This window comes from Lepidochelys olivacea, assembly GCF_965140295.1.
Source record: "Lepidochelys olivacea isolate rLepOli2 genome assembly, chromosome: 1".
Taxonomy (NCBI): domain Eukaryota; kingdom Metazoa; phylum Chordata; order Testudines; family Cheloniidae; genus Lepidochelys; species Lepidochelys olivacea.
In genome coordinates, this window is record NC_140411.1 from 21,773,232 (window position 1) to 21,790,930 (window position 17,699).

The 17,699-nt window shown below is 44.4% G+C and overlaps 1 protein-coding gene across 1 annotated transcript in view; it reads left to right on the top strand.

The window, feature by feature from the left end:
• The window catches only part of ANKRD42 (ankyrin repeat domain 42), a 35,461-nt gene extending 18,585 nt beyond the window's left edge, over positions 1-16,876 (top strand). The window contains exons 10-13 of the mRNA XM_084616863.1: positions 864-990; positions 6,687-6,849; positions 10,965-11,061; positions 15,177-16,876. Of these exons, the coding sequence (XP_084472989.1) occupies positions 864-990; positions 6,687-6,849; positions 10,965-11,060 (386 nt within the window). The 3' untranslated portion in view covers position 11,061; positions 15,177-16,876. The remainder of the gene's footprint in view (positions 1-863; positions 991-6,686; positions 6,850-10,964; positions 11,062-15,176) is intronic.
• The last annotated feature ends 823 nt before the right edge of the window (positions 16,877-17,699 follow it).

The window sequence follows — 17,699 nt, forward strand, 5'->3', positions numbered from 1 at the left end:
AGAAAAGGTTCAGAAAAGGGCAACTAAAATGATTAGGGGTTTGGAATGAGTCCCATATGAGGAGAGATTAAAGAGGCTAGGACTTTTCGGCTCGGAAAGGAGGAGACTAAGGGGGGGATATGATAGAGGTATATAAAATCATGAGTGATGTGGAGAAAGTGAATAAGGAAAAGTTATTTACTTTTGTTCCCATAATATAAGAACTAGGGGCCACCAAATGAAATTAATGGGCAGCAGGTTTAAAACAAATAAAAGGAAGTTCTTCTTCACACAGTGCACAGTCAACCTGTGGAACTCCTTGCCTGAGGAGGTTGTGAAGGCTAGGACTATAACAGGGTTTAAAAGAGAATTGGATAAATTCATGGAGGTTAAGTCCATTAATGGCTATTAGCCAGGATGGGTAAGGAATGGTGTCCCTAGCCTCTGTTTGTCAGAGGGTGGAGATGGATGGCAGGAGAGAGATCACTAGATCATTACCTGTTAGGTTCACTCCCTCTGGGGCACCTGGCATTGGCCACTGTCGGCTGACAGGATACTGGGCTGGATGGACCTCTGGTCTGACCCAGTATGGCCATTCTTATGTTCTTAAGTTAGAACAGAAGATAATTTAGGTCAATCTAGTCCATCTCTGGAAAGCCAGCACAGGATTGTTCCTTACAGTATTTTTTTGAGTGATGTGTCTGATGTAGTTTTAAATCTATTCAGTAATGGTGATTCTGCTACTTTCTTTGGGAGATTGTTCCACAGTCTAATAGAGCCCACTGCGAAAAAACATCTCCCAACCTTCAGAAAACCCAGCTTCTTCACGCACATCCTCATGTTAGCTACCCAGTCTGCTACCCAGTTAGCTGTCTGTCTTGCAGTCAGAGCCTACCAAAAGATTGAAAAACTTCGGCAACTTCTAGAAATTGCCTACAGCAACTACAAACAGCTGGGAGGAATAACTGTAGAGGAGAGGAAGAAGAAGAAAGAAGAAAGGGAGGCTGAAAAGTAAGATTCAATTAACTCTGTAATGTTTGTAAAATCTGTGGGGATCCATGGATGCAAGGAGCTAGATGAATGCAATGTATTAGTGTTACTTAATATTGTATTTATTTATTATGTTTCAAATGCAGAACCTATGGTTAAGAACTTAGATGGCTACTAGGTCTAAAAAACCTCAGCAAAGGCATACTTGGGCTTCTAGCCACTTCCATAATGTTTACCTGATTCCCCGGTGTCTCATTACTATACAGAAGTGTTCCGTTAAATGGTTTAAAGGAAGTGCAATATTGTCTTGCTATGATTTTGGAATATTAAATGGCGGTGTCACTTTTTGTAGGTTATTTCAACTTCCTCCTGGACACCTGGCTACTTACCGTTGTCCAAGGCCCAGAGTCTTAAAGGTAGTTACGTATGGCTCCACTCAGTGTCATTGTCAAAAGTGATGTGGGCACTTAGGATCCTATGTCCCAGGTGCAAAGCAGTACCTAAATACCTTTAAAATCTGGGCCTGAATCCCTGCAGATCCACTGTCCCACTCTCTCTCTCTCTGTTACAGTCTGTTGGCATCCCCGAACCAATGCCTCTTGTTAGTCACTGATAAAAGGTGCGTGTTTGGGAAAGAACTGACTTACAGCGGGATAGCAGATGGACAGCAGGGCTGGCAGAGACTCTGTTGCTTTGGGGGGAGCAAAAGATGTCACCAGTGGGATTAAAAGTATTAACTTAAAACTTTAAAGGATATGACTCAACGGACTGCTAACAGGGTCCCTTTCAGCTCTAAGTCAGTGTTCAAATCCATCCATCCCAGATTGGTAGTGAGCGAAAAGGCATGACTATCTTGTTTGGCTTGTGAAAAATGAATTTGTATTTTCAGTCCAGTTGCATCCACATCACAAAAGCCGCCATTACAACTGGCACTGATTGGCTCCTTTACTGACAATATCTGCAGAGTAACCAAGGACTGAATGGGCATATGGAGACTATACTGTCTCCATACAAAGGATTCCTCCATGGATATTTCAAGACATGCTGGCCGAGCAGTGCGGTGAAAGCTTGCCCTTGCTATTGCCTCCATGGCCAGTGACCTTTATTCTCGAGGGCTGTTAATTCCTGGCTTTTCTAAATTCACTCCAATGGCTTTTCAGTGCCCACTCGCACATTTTAAAATGTTTTGTTTTATAAATAGTTGGGGTGAAATAGACAAGCAAAGGAGCCACTCAGGACATATTTCAGGACATAGTTCCCCCTTGTCAGCATATAGACTTGGCAACAATCTGGCTCCTTCTGTTCAACACTTGTCAGCAAGGCACTTGGCATCAGGATACCTGCCCCAAGTTCCCAGCCCCAAATATCATAGTGGCAGAGCAAGTCACTTATGGCCTGATTTTCAGACATGCTGAGTATCTGCACTTCACTTGATTTCAGTGGGAACTGTGGATGCTCAGCATACCTGACAGGCAGGCAAACTCTCAGTGCTTCCTTCTGTAAAATGGGGATAATACTTACTATATTTCTTCCCTGTTTAAATTTACAGAGCCTGTGTGTTTCTAACGTACACCAGTGTGATTGTGTTGATTCATGGTTGCGTGAGGGAGAACAGACTCAGACCGAATGTTTCAGTTTGACATTAGACAGCTGGTCACAGTAAGAATGACAGGATATGAAATGTGAATGTCTAAACTGAAAAAGGGATTGCTTAGTAGCTCTTGCTGCAGCTTCACCCATAGTAAACCACATGCACATTTTGGTTCATCTTTGAATCTCTTCCTTCATTTGGGATTTAGCTTTAGACTTGGAAACAGTTTAAGGGAACCATCTACTGCCATGCAAGGTCTGCCACCTGAGCGCCCATTGTTTAAGGAACCTGTTTGGAAGAACCTTCACCATTTTGTATGAACCTTTTGGTTCTGCAGTTATTTTTCTTGTCCTGTTAGTTGTGGCCAGGAGCTGAGCATGTAGCCTGGCAGGTACTTCTAAGGCTCCCAAACTTTTTACTAAGACAACCCATCAACGGCATTTTGTCCCTTTTGGGGACCCATCATTACCCGTTTCTCTCCCACCACAGCCTAGCCTCCAAGGCCTCTGCTCGACTTCCCCCAGGCCCACCTGTTTCTGCAGTCCCCCTCTCCCTGCAGCTGGGCTGTGATTGCTACCAGGCTGCTGACTATCCACTCGCTTCCTCCCTGCTGTTGCTGCTCAGGGGAAGTGAGAGCAGTGGGATGCGGGCAGCTGTGCAGAGGAAGTGGCCAAAGCCAATGATAGGACAGTCAACAGCCTATCCCTGCCTGTGCGTGCCTTGGAGGCACTTCCTCCACGCTCCTGCTGCCCAGTCCCACTCCCCACGCGAAATGAGAGCACACGGGGAGAGCAACACCTAGACCAGGGGTGGCCAAACTGTGGCTCTTTTACTGTTAAAGTGTGGCTCACAGAGCCACCCCATGCACCCCCAATTCTCCACCTACCAGACCTGGGGGGCGGGGGGAGCTTGGGACCTTTGCCTTGCAGTGGGGTGGTGGGGTAGGGGCTTCTGCTGAGTGGAGAGGTGGGGCTCGGGCTTCTGCCCCATGGGGTGCACGTGCTGGGGCTTGGTACTTCAGCTGCTGCGGGGCTGAGGTCCCAAACCCCGGCAGGCACACCCCAGCTCTCGAACTTCTGAAGATTTGTTGTATGCAGCTCCGAGGGTCAGGAAGTTTGGCCACTCCTGACCTAGACCCTTCCTGCAACCTACTGTTTGGGTAACACTGCTTTACAGGCTGTCAGGTCTGCTCCAGTGTGTGGGATGATGTTGCCCTCTAGTGGTTGGTCTATGTTGAGTATAAACTTTAGTACTAGTCTGCTGCCAACGAAGGGTTATTGTCCTTCTGCTTGGGCCTGTGATGACAGCCGATGGTTCTGAGTGATTTATCACCCATGAACGTGATTTAGTCTTTACGTATGTAACCCTTCTGTCAGGTGGTGTTGATAGCAACAAGGGCCAGGTTCAATGCCAAGGCATTTCTCCTAACAACAGAAAATAGAACCGGCTTGAGCCCCCACCCAGCAATCTGGAAAACCAACCAGAACCCCCAGCTGCCTCTAAGCGTCAGTACTTCCCCTCTCACAAGCACTGAGTCTGTGTATCGCAAAGAAAATTTTTAATAAAAAGGGAAAAGGAACCCAGCATTACTTTGAGAAAACCCCACAGCCACGATTCAAAACCCCAGGACCATGGGCAAACACCCACCCCAGACTACGTTGGGCAGTGTCCTTTGCTTCAGTCTCTCACCTTGTGGTGTGAAAGTCTGACATCCAAATGTTCCTCTAACATGCCACTGTCCTCTCCCTCCACTGCACCCCACTCACAGTTGCTGTCCTTGGTCAGCAAAGATCCAGAGTTCAGGGGTGTGTTCATGTGAGTTCACCTCCCATCCCGAGATGGGGCGAGGGGAAGATATGGAGCGATGTCTCTGTGCTGACATCGCCGCGGTTCACTCTGCTGTCATTGCTGGCTGCTGTTGGCTGCTCTCTGACCCCACTGTCAATCTCTGCCTCTGCTGGCCGCTGTTCTTCTGCCTCTTCACGTTCTGAAGTTCCACCACTTAACCCAGCTCTCCATGATGTCAGCAGGTAGCGGGGAATCTCACTGCTAGAGCAGGCTGTCCAGTCTCTTTCACCACACCATTGTCCCACACCAGATCTAAGGCTATGTCTAGACTATCACTTGTATTGGCAAAACTTATGTCGCTCAAGGGTGTGGAAAAAACATCCCTTGAGCAACATAAGTTTCGCCAGCATAAGTGGTACTATACACAGCGCTGTGTTGGTAGGAGAGCTTCTCCTGCTGACGTAGCTACCATGGGGGTGGTTTTATTATGTCAACAGGAGAGCTCTTTCTCGTTGGCACAGAGCAGCTACAGGAGAGATCTGACAGCGGTGCACCTGCATCAGCACAGCTGTGATGCTGTAGGCTCTCTAGCATAGACATAGCCTAAGTGATTTCAGCTCCAGTGATTACAGAACAAAACAAGGTTCTCAACTGAGTCTAATCAGTTCTGTCTTTAAACAGTGGAGAGATGAGAGGAGGGTCAACTGGTGTCTAAAACTCCTGAGGCAGAGCCAACACCGCCAGGTAGAAACACCTCTCCCTACTCTCTCTCCACTTCACTGGGGTTTATCCCTACCCCCTGCTTAACGAGTGAGGTTCAATTTAGGGTGACCCCCTCAATCAGGGGCAGGTTAAGTACAGTTCTGATGCCCTTTACTCGTACAATAAGAATAACAACATTTCATTACTCCTGGTTTCAATACGTCAATGCTTTAACAGAGGCAATATTGTATTGCCTCTATGTAAATCCATGGTACGCTCACATCTTGAATACTGCGTGCAGATGTGGTCATCCCACCTCAAAAAAGATATATTGGAATTGGAAAAGGTTCAGGAAAGGGCAACAAAAATGATTAGGGGTATGGAATAGCTTTCATCTGAGAGATTAATAAGACTGGGACTTCTTAGCTTGCAAAAGAGACAACTAAGGGGGGATATGATACAGGTCTATAAAATCATGACTGGTGTGGAGAAAGTAAATAAGGAAGTGTTATTTACTCCATCTCATAACACAAGAACCAGGGGTCACCAAATGAAATTAAGAGGCAGGAGGTTTAAAACAAACAAAAGGAAGTATTTTTTCACACAATGCACAGTCAACCTGTGGAACTCTTTGCCAGAGGCTGTTGTGAAGGCCAAGACTATAACAGGATTCAAAAAACCAACAAACCAGCCAACCTAGATAAGTTCCTAGAGGATAGGTCCATCAATGGCTATTAGCCAGGATGGGTAGAGATGCAAAACCATGCTCTGAAATGTCCCTAGTCTCTGTTTGCCAGAAGCTGGGAATTGGAACAGGGGATGGATCACTTGATGACTACCTGTTCTGTTCATACCCTCAGAAGCACCTGGAATTGGCCACCGTCAGAAGACAGGAAACTGGGCTAGATGGACCACTGGTCTGACCCAGTATGGCCGATCTTATGTAAAGTGATTTGTAACTCATCACCAGTTAAAATTGATCACTTTGGCAAAGCAGCTCCATCGGCTGCATTCCTAGTTGGAATAGGTGTGTTTACGTAAATACGGTCCGTTCCTCAAGTCTTCTCCCCACAGCTCATCACTAGATGTCAGGGAAGAGTTCATTCAGACCCTGCTTACATCTATGTAGACCGGGCTTGTTACAGCAGCAAAGAGCTTCTCTCTCTTCTCCCCACCTAGTGCAGTAGCTGAGCAGGATTCCAATTTAGAGTTCTCCAGGGTGCGAGGTCATGCACTGGCTAATTGTGTAGTTTTTCCTCCATAGTCCCAAAGAGATTTCACACTCATTGGAGCAGGGAGCATGTCTCCATTAAACTCTTTTACAACACAGAACACACTATTAGTGCTTAAATAATCATCTTAGCTGATAAAAGGCCACCAAAGTTTGGAATATGGCCTTCCTGTACTTATGCTAGTGTTAGCAGCAGGTGCTGGGGACCCAGTACTCCTTTCTGGAGCAGCAGGAAGGGCAGTTCCAGGTGTATCACCCCCAGGCCTCCATAAGCTATCTTGCCTTGTAGCATCAGGATAGTGCCTGGACCCTCCTTTTGGGCCACCACAGAGTAACAGAGACAGGAGCTGACATGGTTAACAGCATTTCATCAGAGTTGGCTTGCCTGATTTTTGCGTTTGGCAGGATGGTTAGAGAACTGGAGGCCCAGCTGGAATACGAGCGAGTCCGTCGAGAGAAGCTGGAGCGTCAGCTAGATGAATACCGAGCAGAGACAAGCCACCTTAAAGAGTGTCTGGAGAAACTGCAGCTCACACCCACCATCTCAGGGATGAGTGTCTGCCCTCAGGTGACTGCTTTGGGGAACGTGTGAAAAACAACATGAAAAGGTATAAGGTTCATTAGCAACATATAGCTCCGTTGCTGCAAAGACACCAGCAGCATCTGTTGTGTCCACCTGGGTCAGCATCTCCGAAGAGCAAAGAGGATGCTCAGACAGAAAGGATTGCTCTTCCTTACAGCCACCACTTGTAGCCGGACAAGTGCACAGCTGACTTCCTTGATGTTAGTATTGGCCATAGGCCTGGACCCAACCCCCTAGATATGAACAACATTGAACTCTGGTACATGATAATTGCCCCACAGGCTGCTTCAGAAAATGCGGGGAAAAAAGCCAACTCCCCTCGTCCCCAACAACAACAGACAATTATGTAGGAGCCCTGGCATATAGCACAGAATCCACCCCTTGCGACAGAACTCTTGTCCACAGTCCTTGCTTTCTGCCCCCTTTCCCCCATAGTTTCTAGCCCTGCAGGCAAAGAAAACCTTTCCCACAAAAACAGAGTTATAAATCTTTGTGGTTTTGTATTCTGGAGCACATAGACAGCCTGCCACACCAGCTAAGTCAGGTGTGAACTGCTTCAATGTCTTAACTCTGAAGCCAGTGGTGGCAATTTAAATTTCAACATTAACTATTTCAGTAGTGGTTAGTGTAACAGAAAAACAAAGATAATGTGTTTACTGCATAATCCCAAATCTGTCTTCTCAGGTAGCCAAAGCCCCAGCACTCCCCATTCAGGCAGCTTAAAGCTCCAGCTTCCTCCCACCAACTATAGAGGAGTTCGCAAAAAGAAAAGGAGTACTTGTGGCACCTTAGAGACTAACCAATTTATCTGAGCATAAGCTTTCATGAGCTACAGCTCACTTCATCGGATGCATACTGTGGAAAGTGTAGAAGATCTTTTTATACACACAAAGCATGAAAAAATACCTCCCCTCACCCAACTCTCCTGCTGGTAATAGGAGAGTGGGGTGGGAGGAGATATTTTTTCATGCTTTGTGTGTATATAAAAAGATCTTCTAAACTTTCCACAGTATGCATCCGATGAAGTGAGCTGTAGCTCACAAAAGCTTATGCTCAAATAAATTGGTTAGTCTCTAAGGTGCCACAAGTACTCCTTTTCTTTTTGCGAATACAGACTAACACGGCTGTTACTCTAAAACCTGTCATTATAGAGGAGTTATGCATTTTCAATACAACATTCTGCAAAGCAATGAGAACTGAAGGGTCAGGAATAGGGTAAACTAAATAGACTACAGCCACATTCCCAGCTGCCACCTCTCCTGTTTGCCTGCTAAGGAGGAATAAAGTACTCTCATCCCCAGGGACCGAAGGGCTAAGTACTACCCCTCTGTAGCTTCACTACTGTTTTGTGTGCACATATCCTTGCCTGAAACTTGCCAGCAGAGTTCCACATATATAAATGAACCCCTAGTTTAAATCTTCCACTGCCATCTGCTGGCCAGAGGCTAATATTACATCACAATTGCAGTTAGGAATATTCAGTTATTTTCTGTAAATCACATTTAATTCATTGGTGTCAGAGTAGCAGCCGTGTTAGTCTGTATTCGCAAAAAGAAAAGGAGTACTTGGCACCTTAGAGACTAACCAATTTATTTGACCATGAGCTTTCACTTCTATAATATTATTGGTATATTATAGCACCTAGGATTCTGAGGCATGGATCAGGACCCCATGGTGCTAGGCGCTGCACAGACACAGAACAAAAGACAGTCCCTGCCCCAAAGAGCCTATAATCTATCTATAAGAAAGAGACAACAACAGGGGGATACAGACAGATGGGGGAATCACACGGAAACAATGAGACAGTTTTTCTCCGCATGATAGCTAGTGGTCTCAACTCACCAGCACCCCAATCTTTGTCAAGCGTCAATACGCAATTTCATGCTGGTGCCTGATTAACAGCATCAGAGACAGAGTTCTTCATTTACCCACAAGGCAGCTATTGCACAGACTGCAGCAGCAGAAACTTTCCCACAGTGCTCTGTCCCAGCCTCAGCCCTAACTTGGAGCTGCCCACTGTTTCTTGTGGTGAGACGTTAGCTCAGTCTCCATGGGTCTCTGTCTATGGCCTCTGGTGAGACTGGCAGCAAGACTGGGCAATTAAAAAGGAGTGGGTTTTATGTGGAAATGCCACTCATGTCATAGCCACTGAGGGCTATAAAATTGCTCCATGTCTGTGCCCAACCCTAATCTCTGTCTCCTTCAATCTCACGATGCCACAGGCCCCATTCATAACTGCATTCAGCCAACTGCATAACCTGCAATCATAACTGTCCCATTTCTCACTAACCCCCAGGCTTTCTATCTCATAGCTAATCCCACATCTATTCAACTAGCTTCTCTCAACACTACTCTCTTTATGAGTGCTTCTACTCCCCTCATGCCCTCCCCCCGTCTCCTGCTTCATGGCTGCTTCCCCCCTTCTCTCCCTCACCCATGGCTGCTCCCACACAACTGCCCCTGACCTTTGCATCCCATCTAAGCTCCTCTCCTTGCCTGCTGCCCCCTCCCCCCAGTGCTGCTGAAAAGCCATCACTTTCTGCTTCCATGACCCAACCCCGGGGCATTGGCTAGGACATCAGCTCACCAGGGAGTTTTGGAAAACCTGGGGCTACTCTAGCAGCTGCATCAGTCCATTTCACTCAGTACAGCTACATGAGGGGTATATTTTACTCCCTTATATCAGTTCTCTGAAAGGGCACAATTGGGCTGCAGTTTAACAGTGGTAGCCACTTCAATAGCTTCTCAGACAGGGGAGCGGAAACTTCTTTCACTGAGGCAGATTCATTTTCAAATCCACCTCTGCATCAGGCAGAGGGGTCCTTTCTGGTTTCACACTGCTATGCTCCACAAGAGGACTCTGCCACCTCTAACCCACATCAGAGGTGAGCGATTGAGCTTTCATCTTTGGAATTTCCCATCTCCTCCTGCTTGGTTTCAGAATTAAAACCAATGTAGATGGCAATGGAGACAATCCCAAGTACTGCAGTAAACCAGGGCAGCATTGCTAGCATCTTGTCCGACCCCGTAAATGTCGGCATGCTGTACCTTGACTAAAGTACCACATTTGTATTCTTTGTATTATCCATAGCCTCATGAATCAAAATGTCACAATGCTACCTGTGAAATCGATATTCTTGCTATTATTTCCTTTTGATATACACCTGACTCAACTTTCAGGGGTATTTCCGGCTCCACTAACATTGAGGGATTGGGTGCTTGCGCTGGTTTAATAGAGACTGCTTAAGGCCCCAGTTCTCTTTCAGTCTCTGGGATACGCAGAGTTAATGCAATCTCTGAGTGCCACACAAACCTCCCTGTTGTCCCCACTCAGCAATTGACCTTCTCACTTAAAAGATGCACAAAAAAAAAGAAAGCAGGTAATTTTTCAGAAAGTTCCCAAATGTCTACAGTATTTTAAGTGCATCTAATGAAAAGAACAAGCTTGGGTTTGAAATTGAGACTTGGTTGTTAACAACAAACACCAACGTATTAATGACTGTTCAGAAAAAAGTGTTATATCTGTGGCACTTACAGAATACTCTGCAAGCTTCTTGGTGCCCTGCAGCCAGCACTGAACCACACCACAGCTGAAATAAAAGTTCTGTTCAGTTTGCACCACTACACTTTTTCAAGTCTTCACCCCTCTCTTAAAACAAATGACAGGAGCATGAAGCTGAACATCTGTGAGCTGTAGATGTATCTATCCCAGAAAGGGAGTGTTGTCTAATAGGGAGGTGGCACCTCCATCTGCTTCATGCCTCACCTTAGGCAAATAGTGGGGGGGCAGGCAGATCAGATCAGCTAGTTAGGGGTGAAGACATTGCTGGCAGGGGTGGTAAGGGTGGCTGGAGGGGAAGAAGGAAAGAAAAGTGAGATATAAGAAAACGGTCATTCCAGTGGCTTGTTTTCCAAACTACAGGCTCAATAACTGAGTGTTAGAATAAGCCATGATCCTGGCTATTACTATATATCTTATCCTGTAAGACAGCATTTTGTGACTGTTCAAAGGAGTTTATGTGGTTTAAAATCCTCCCTTGCTAAGGAAGCAGGTGTAGGTGAGTGACTGAAGTTTAATGGCTTTTATATTCTCTTTTTAGGAAGGCGAGGCTGCCTCTAATTTAGGCAAAGAGAAAAAGAAAATGAAGAAAAAGCCACCAGGCAGCCCCGGCGGAGTGTTTGTAAGACGATACTGAGGTGCGAATTGAGAGTTGCTGTTTTGTATCCATCTTGTCAGACTGACAGAGTTAGAGAAGGGTGTTCACACAGGAAATGCAACGCTAAGAGTGACAGGACAGGGCCACATCAGACAATATTGCCATGAGCTAAACTCATGCCAAACAAGGGTTAACTTTCAGAGAGGTATCTGTGTAAGTCACATTTTGATATTTCACAGGAGGGAGTGGAAATGTTATGTAATAGCACTACCTTGACACTTGTAGAAGACAACCCTCAAGGTACTACAGAAGTGTGCATATAGTATATTTACAGCTTAATGCTGTACATCACGTATGGTTTCCGATCTTTGTGGTTTTAACTAGCTATGTACCAGTTTCTTTGCTTAAAGATAAATCTTATTGAGGAAAGAGACACTGTTTTCTGCAATGGTGATTTTTTTTTTTCCTTTTTATACTGGCACAGGGTAGTGACTAATTAGCAAATCATATAGGGTAAAATTTTCAAGAGCACTTAATTTTTCAGAAGTGAGCTAGGCTCCTAAGGCCCCTGGACTTTCAATGAAAATTAGGAGCTTTTGAAAATTTTATCCATAATAAGTGGTTTTCATCATATACTCAGAAGAGATAAATGCGTTAAGTACTTCTGCAGAGACTTGCTCTAACTGAACCTCCAGACCAAGTATTCTTGTTTATCCAAATTCTTCCATGTCTTTCACTAAGACATGGACATTGACATCTTTCATATGTCACTTATATGAAAAAGTAATTCAAATGACAGAAGGAAAAGAGACAGGGCAACTTATGGGGCAACTATATAATGACCGTATATACACCCTACAAATACCTGCTTGTGTAAATAATCCGGCTGTGCCAACTCCTCACGTGGTCATCACTTAACAGCAAACTCCCTTACGCTGATTTCATGCTTAAGGAATACGTTTTCAGTTAAAGGGGACAAAGGAGTTGAGTTTTACTATCCAGACCCCTGAGACACACTCAGGACCAAATTACAGTTGTGTAAAAAACATTGAAACCAACAAGAAGTAGAAGAATTTGGCCCTTGGTCGTGACTGTGCGGCATTTGCAATACTTTATAATCCAAAGCATCACATAAAGTAGTTATACTTCTGAATAAATTAAAACGTTTATAGAACAATCCTGACTTTTGGCTGATCTGTACAGAGGTATTAAATATAAGCTCAGATTTCACACTACAAATGAATTAAATGTAGCAGGGATATGCTCAGAGGTTTTTCCTCTCAATCTCTTGTGAAAATCCTGCGATCAAACTGAAGGGAAGGTTAGGGTGATTTCTCTGCATTTGAGGGAGTTCCCTTTTCTGACTCATCACCCCAGGCTGACGGTATTTTTCCTCAGGGGTCATCAAAATACCTTCAGAGAGAAAAATCTTTTGCCCTTTGAACACATCATATTACATCAAAGGGCAGGTATTTTCCAAAATATTTTCTGCAGTCCTCCCACAACTCTACAACCTACAGCCCCCTAACCCAAACTTAGTATAAGAACCCAAAAACTGGACACTATTACCAATATACTTAGAATAGTTTTCAGGAACAAATATAAAGAAACCACACACACACAAACTTCCAGCAAATGCATTTAATATAGCGGTGTTGCCTCCTCCCATGGTTAGTTAGGAGAAATCAGCTTTGTTTGAATGGGAAAACAAACGTATGGGCTCCCAGTGCCTAATGGCCGAGGATATACTTGCCCTGGATGCAAGGTTCATCACAGGCTAAGGGGAAGTTTTGGGGAGAGGCCCTTGTAGCACATAGCAGCAGCAGGTCAGGAAGATGCAACATAAAACATAGGCTCCAAGCATACGACTAGCTGCCCAATGACTCACATTGATGTCAACACTTTGCTGGAATGGCCATTTATTTTGCAAAAGTAGGATGAGCAGTGGAGAAAGACCTTTTAAATTTAACTCAAGCCCTCCATATACAAAAATACTGCAGAATCAAGAAAGAAAGAAGCCAAGAAAACACAACTCTGAAAGCTGAGGGAAGCTGGTGAATAAAATAAAAAGTTCTATGACTGAAAACATACAATAATCAGACAGAAAATTCCGAACAACTAATGCTCCCTAGATCCCAATTTACCCCTGCAGCCATTAAGCCTAAGCCTACCATCAAGCTGTTCTCAGAACTTACATTGGTTTTAATGAGCCTGCTGCACATGCAATGAGACACATTCCATTCAACAAAACACATACATCCACAGTAGAAATTTACTCAATTCCATGCAATTAGGGAAGACTAAAATGATTACGAAGGGGGAACAAAGAATAAAAGTGTTGCCTTTCACGTGAGAAACAGTCACGTAATGGGGAGGGATATTTAAGGAACAGGAGGTGATGATTCCTCTATTTTGAGGATTCTTTGGGTAATAAAGATTATAGGTCAATTTCAGAGGAGAATCTAACTTGGAGTAACTTGCCCTTTCTTCCAGATGCCTTAAATTCAGATTCCTTTATGCCCAATTCAGACATGTAACTATCCTTCCTTACAGTATGTCAGTTTGGCAGATACCAAATCTTAAAACTGATTAGCCATTACTGAGGAGCAGGTAATGACAGGGGGAAATGCAACTCCTGGGTTCTACCTATTGAGAGCAAATGAATCATGATCTGTGGAAGAGAACTGCAGATGTGATTACCAGTCATTTTTGGTGTCAAATATTTGTGTAGTATTCATCACTGCAAAGAGCCCTTTGTGGATCAGTTAGAAGTGGATGCTGCAAACGGAAATGGTTGAGGTACACTGGAAGATGAATAAATAGGGGTCTACCAAATTCACGGCCATGAAAATCAAGTCATGTACCATGAAAATCTGGTCTCTGGCTGCCCAGTCTGAAGGGAGAGTGGAGAGCAGTGGCTGCTGGCCGGGCACCCAGCTCTGAAGGCAGTGCCGCCACCAGGAGCAGCAGCACAGAAGTAAGGCCGGCAATGCCATGTCACCCTTATTTCTCTGCTGCTGGTGGTGGGGGAGCTGCCTTCAGAACTGGGCACCCAGCCAGTAGCTGCCACTCTCCTGCCGCCCAGCTTCAGGCGGCACGGCTGCTGGAGTAAGGGTGACAGTACCATAAGCCCCCTGCAACAGGCCTGCAACCCTCTTTTGGGTTGGGGCCCCCAGTTTGAGAAACGCTGTGGAGAAATCCGCTGTAGGTTGGTCACCGCATAAACATCTGCGAATTTGCTATTTATGCCATGACCAACCTGCAAAAAATGTGTGATTGTTCTGTGATTTAAGTAGACCCTTAACTATAAATATGGTGTTTAGAATAGGCTCAAGTGATTCTCTAAAACCTTTACTTGTAACACACCTAAATCTATCATACAAAGGGATGAAAAAATAATTAATTCTCTAGGTACAGAGCACATACAAGGAAAATACATAAATAGAGTACAGGTTTCAGAGTAGCAGCCGTGTTAGTCTGTAACCGCAAAAAGAAAATTTAATTGGGGATTGGTCCTGCTTTGAGCAGGGGGTTGGACTAGATGACCTCCTGAGGTCCCTTCTAACCCTGATATTCTATGATTCTATGAAAAGGAGGACTTGTGGCACCTTAGAGAGTAACCAATTTATTTGAGCATAAGCTTTTGTGAGCTACAGCTCACTTCATCGGATGCATTCAGTGGAAAATACAGTGGGGAGATTTATATACACATATATAAATGGGTGTTACCATACACACTGTAAGGAGAGTGATCAGGTAAGGTGAGCTATTACCAGCAGGAGAGCGGGGGCGGGGGAACCTTTTGTAGTGATAATCAAGGTGGGCCATTTCCAGCAGTTGACAAGAACATCTGAGGAACAGTGGGGAGGTGGGGGAGAGGGGGGCGGGGAATAAACATGGGGAAATATAGTTTTACTTTGTGTAATGACCCATCCACTCCCAGTCTCTATTCAAGCCTAAGTTAATTGTATCCAGTTTGCAAATTAATTCCAATTCAGCAGTCTGTCAGAGTCTGTTTTTGAAGTTTTTTTGTTGAAGAATTGCGACTTTTCGGTCTGTAATCGAGTGACCAAAGAGATTGAAGTGTTCTCCGACTGGTTTTTGAATGTTATAATTCTTGACATCTGATTTGTGTCTATTTATTCTTTTATGTAGAGACTGTCCAGTTTGGCCAATGTAGGCAGAGGGGCATTGCTGGCACATGATGGCATATATCACATTGGTAGACCTATTCATGATGACGACAGCACCTCCTTTGTCAGCCTTTTTGATTATGATGTCAGAGTTGTTTCTGAAGCTGTGGATGGCACTGTGTTCTGCACGGCTGAGGTTATGGGGCAAGGGATGCTGCTTTTCCACAATTTCAGCCCGTGCACATTGGCGGAAACACTCTATGCAGAAGTCCAGTCTGTTGTTTCGACCTTCAGGAGGAATCCACCCAGAATCCTTCTTTTTGTAGTCTTGGTACGAAGGTCTCTATGGGTTAGTATGTTGTTCGGAGTTGTGTTGGAAATATTCCTTGAGTTGGAGACATCGAAAATAGGATTCTAGGTCACCACAGAAATGTATACAAATAGAGTAGCCTCAGCTCTTAGGAGAATAACTATTCTTACTGTAAGATGTTATCTCAGTTTTACAAATTGGTAAATTGTACTCCATGTTCTTGGACAGCAATGTAACTTAATTTTATTATGCTACAAGGGAGTGTTTAAATACATAATTTCATACACAGAATATAAAATTCACAGGACACTAGCAAATTCAATTTGTAAACAGTAAACCAGAGTCACCTGAAAATGCCTCTATACAGTACTGTATACAAAACCTCTCCCCCCTGTACAGAGACTACGCAGAGTTAATATTTACTCAATAGGAACATAGTTACCTGTAAAGAATGGAACTAAGCATTGGCACTGTTGTTGGATCATATTAAAGACGTTCTGTATTAAAATCACAAATGAGTTTGATTCCCCATAGTTTCAATTCCAGGGTATTACTAATTAAGAGGTCTCTTGGTTTTTGGTACTGTTTCTCTCCCTCTATGTGTGAAACTTGCAAGCTGCTAATTGCGTTAGTACATTCTAAGACAGAGTCTGTTCTCAAAGCAATTCACACAGAGAGAGAGACTCAAAGCAATACTCTAACAACAGAAACAGCACCCAGAGACTCCCCGCCCTTTTCTGTATTAACAATTGTGATTAAAATAGAGATAGAGGATGTATGTGGATGGATGCTTGGTGTGGATAATAACTGAATGATCAGGGAGGTGCCAGCCTAAGAATCCAGTGTCCATTGGTTGAAGAAGGCGTCAAGTGGAAATAATCAGAGGATCCCCCCGGTGGGCAGACTGGAATCCACCCAACAGCCTCAAGAATAGGAGAACCAAAGAACAAGATAACATCTTGGAGCCGTCAGGAATGTGCTATCTGCTGATTGATTCAGCAACAGCATGATGAAGCAATTCCCATAGACTGGCATAGGAAGAAATTCCTATAAAAATAGACTCTAAAAAGTGAGAACTTTGGGGTCTGATTCTGCAAACCAACTTCCAGGAGCATCAGATGAGCATCTGACAAGGCCCTGCTCCCTCCTCATGTCCAGGCCACCTGGCCAGTGGCTTGGCATGAGCAACTCTAAGGCTGGTAACTATGATAACAACCTTGCAGAACGTACACGTGTGTGTGTGTTTCAGAGTAACAGCCGTGTTAGTCTGTATTCGCAAAAAGAAAAGGAGGACTTGTGGCACCTTAGAGACTAACCAATTTATTAGAGCATAAGCTTTCGTGAGCTACAGCTCACTTCCTCAGATGCATATCGTGGAAACTGCAGCAGGCTTTATATATACACAGAGAATATGAAACAATGTGTGTGTGAATGAATATGAGATTGAATGGAATGTTATAGCTATAACTAACTGCTTACTAGGATTCTTTCTGTATTCACAATAAATGTGGTATTTTGCCTTTTTCCCTTTAATAAGTTCCTGCTGGTTTTTATTTTATTGGTATAACATTTTGGTGGAGAAATGCGAAAGGGGGAATATTGGTAAAAAACCTCAGTTATTGTAAATATTGGTGTGCACACCGCCAGCTCTAGTGAGCTAGGCATTTCTATTAGGTTAACCAGACCTGCTGGCCTCTGAGAAGGTAGCAGGGGACCTGCTGGCCTCCGAGAAGGTAGCAGGGAAAACAGATTAAACTAGACTTGCTGGCCTCCGGGAAGGTAGCAGGGGACCTGCTGGCCTCTGAGAAGGTAGCAGGGAAGAACAGGTTAACCGGACCTGCTGGCCTCCGAGAAGGTAGCAGGGAGAAATAGGTTAACTGGACCTGCTGGCCTCTGGGAAGGTAGCAGGGGAAAAACGCATAGATTAAGCTATGATTTCAGAATCTAGGCTGTGTCACTTGCTAAGTAATACCAGCAGTGACAAAGAGATTGAAATATCCATGTTAAGATGTTTAAAAGAAAACAGGGTGAGCCAGTACCAGAGGGAGCAATGGAATCAGAAGGAACTCCAACCTCACCTTTTGTTAAAGAAATTACACCTTTTAAACAAATCCTTCAAAAATTTGGGCACAGTCCTTGGACTAAACAAGCCCTAGCTGATGTCTGCACTATTTCGGACCCAGAGGATAGATTGGCTCAGTATACCCTCATATACAAACCTTCTAGTGCTGCCAA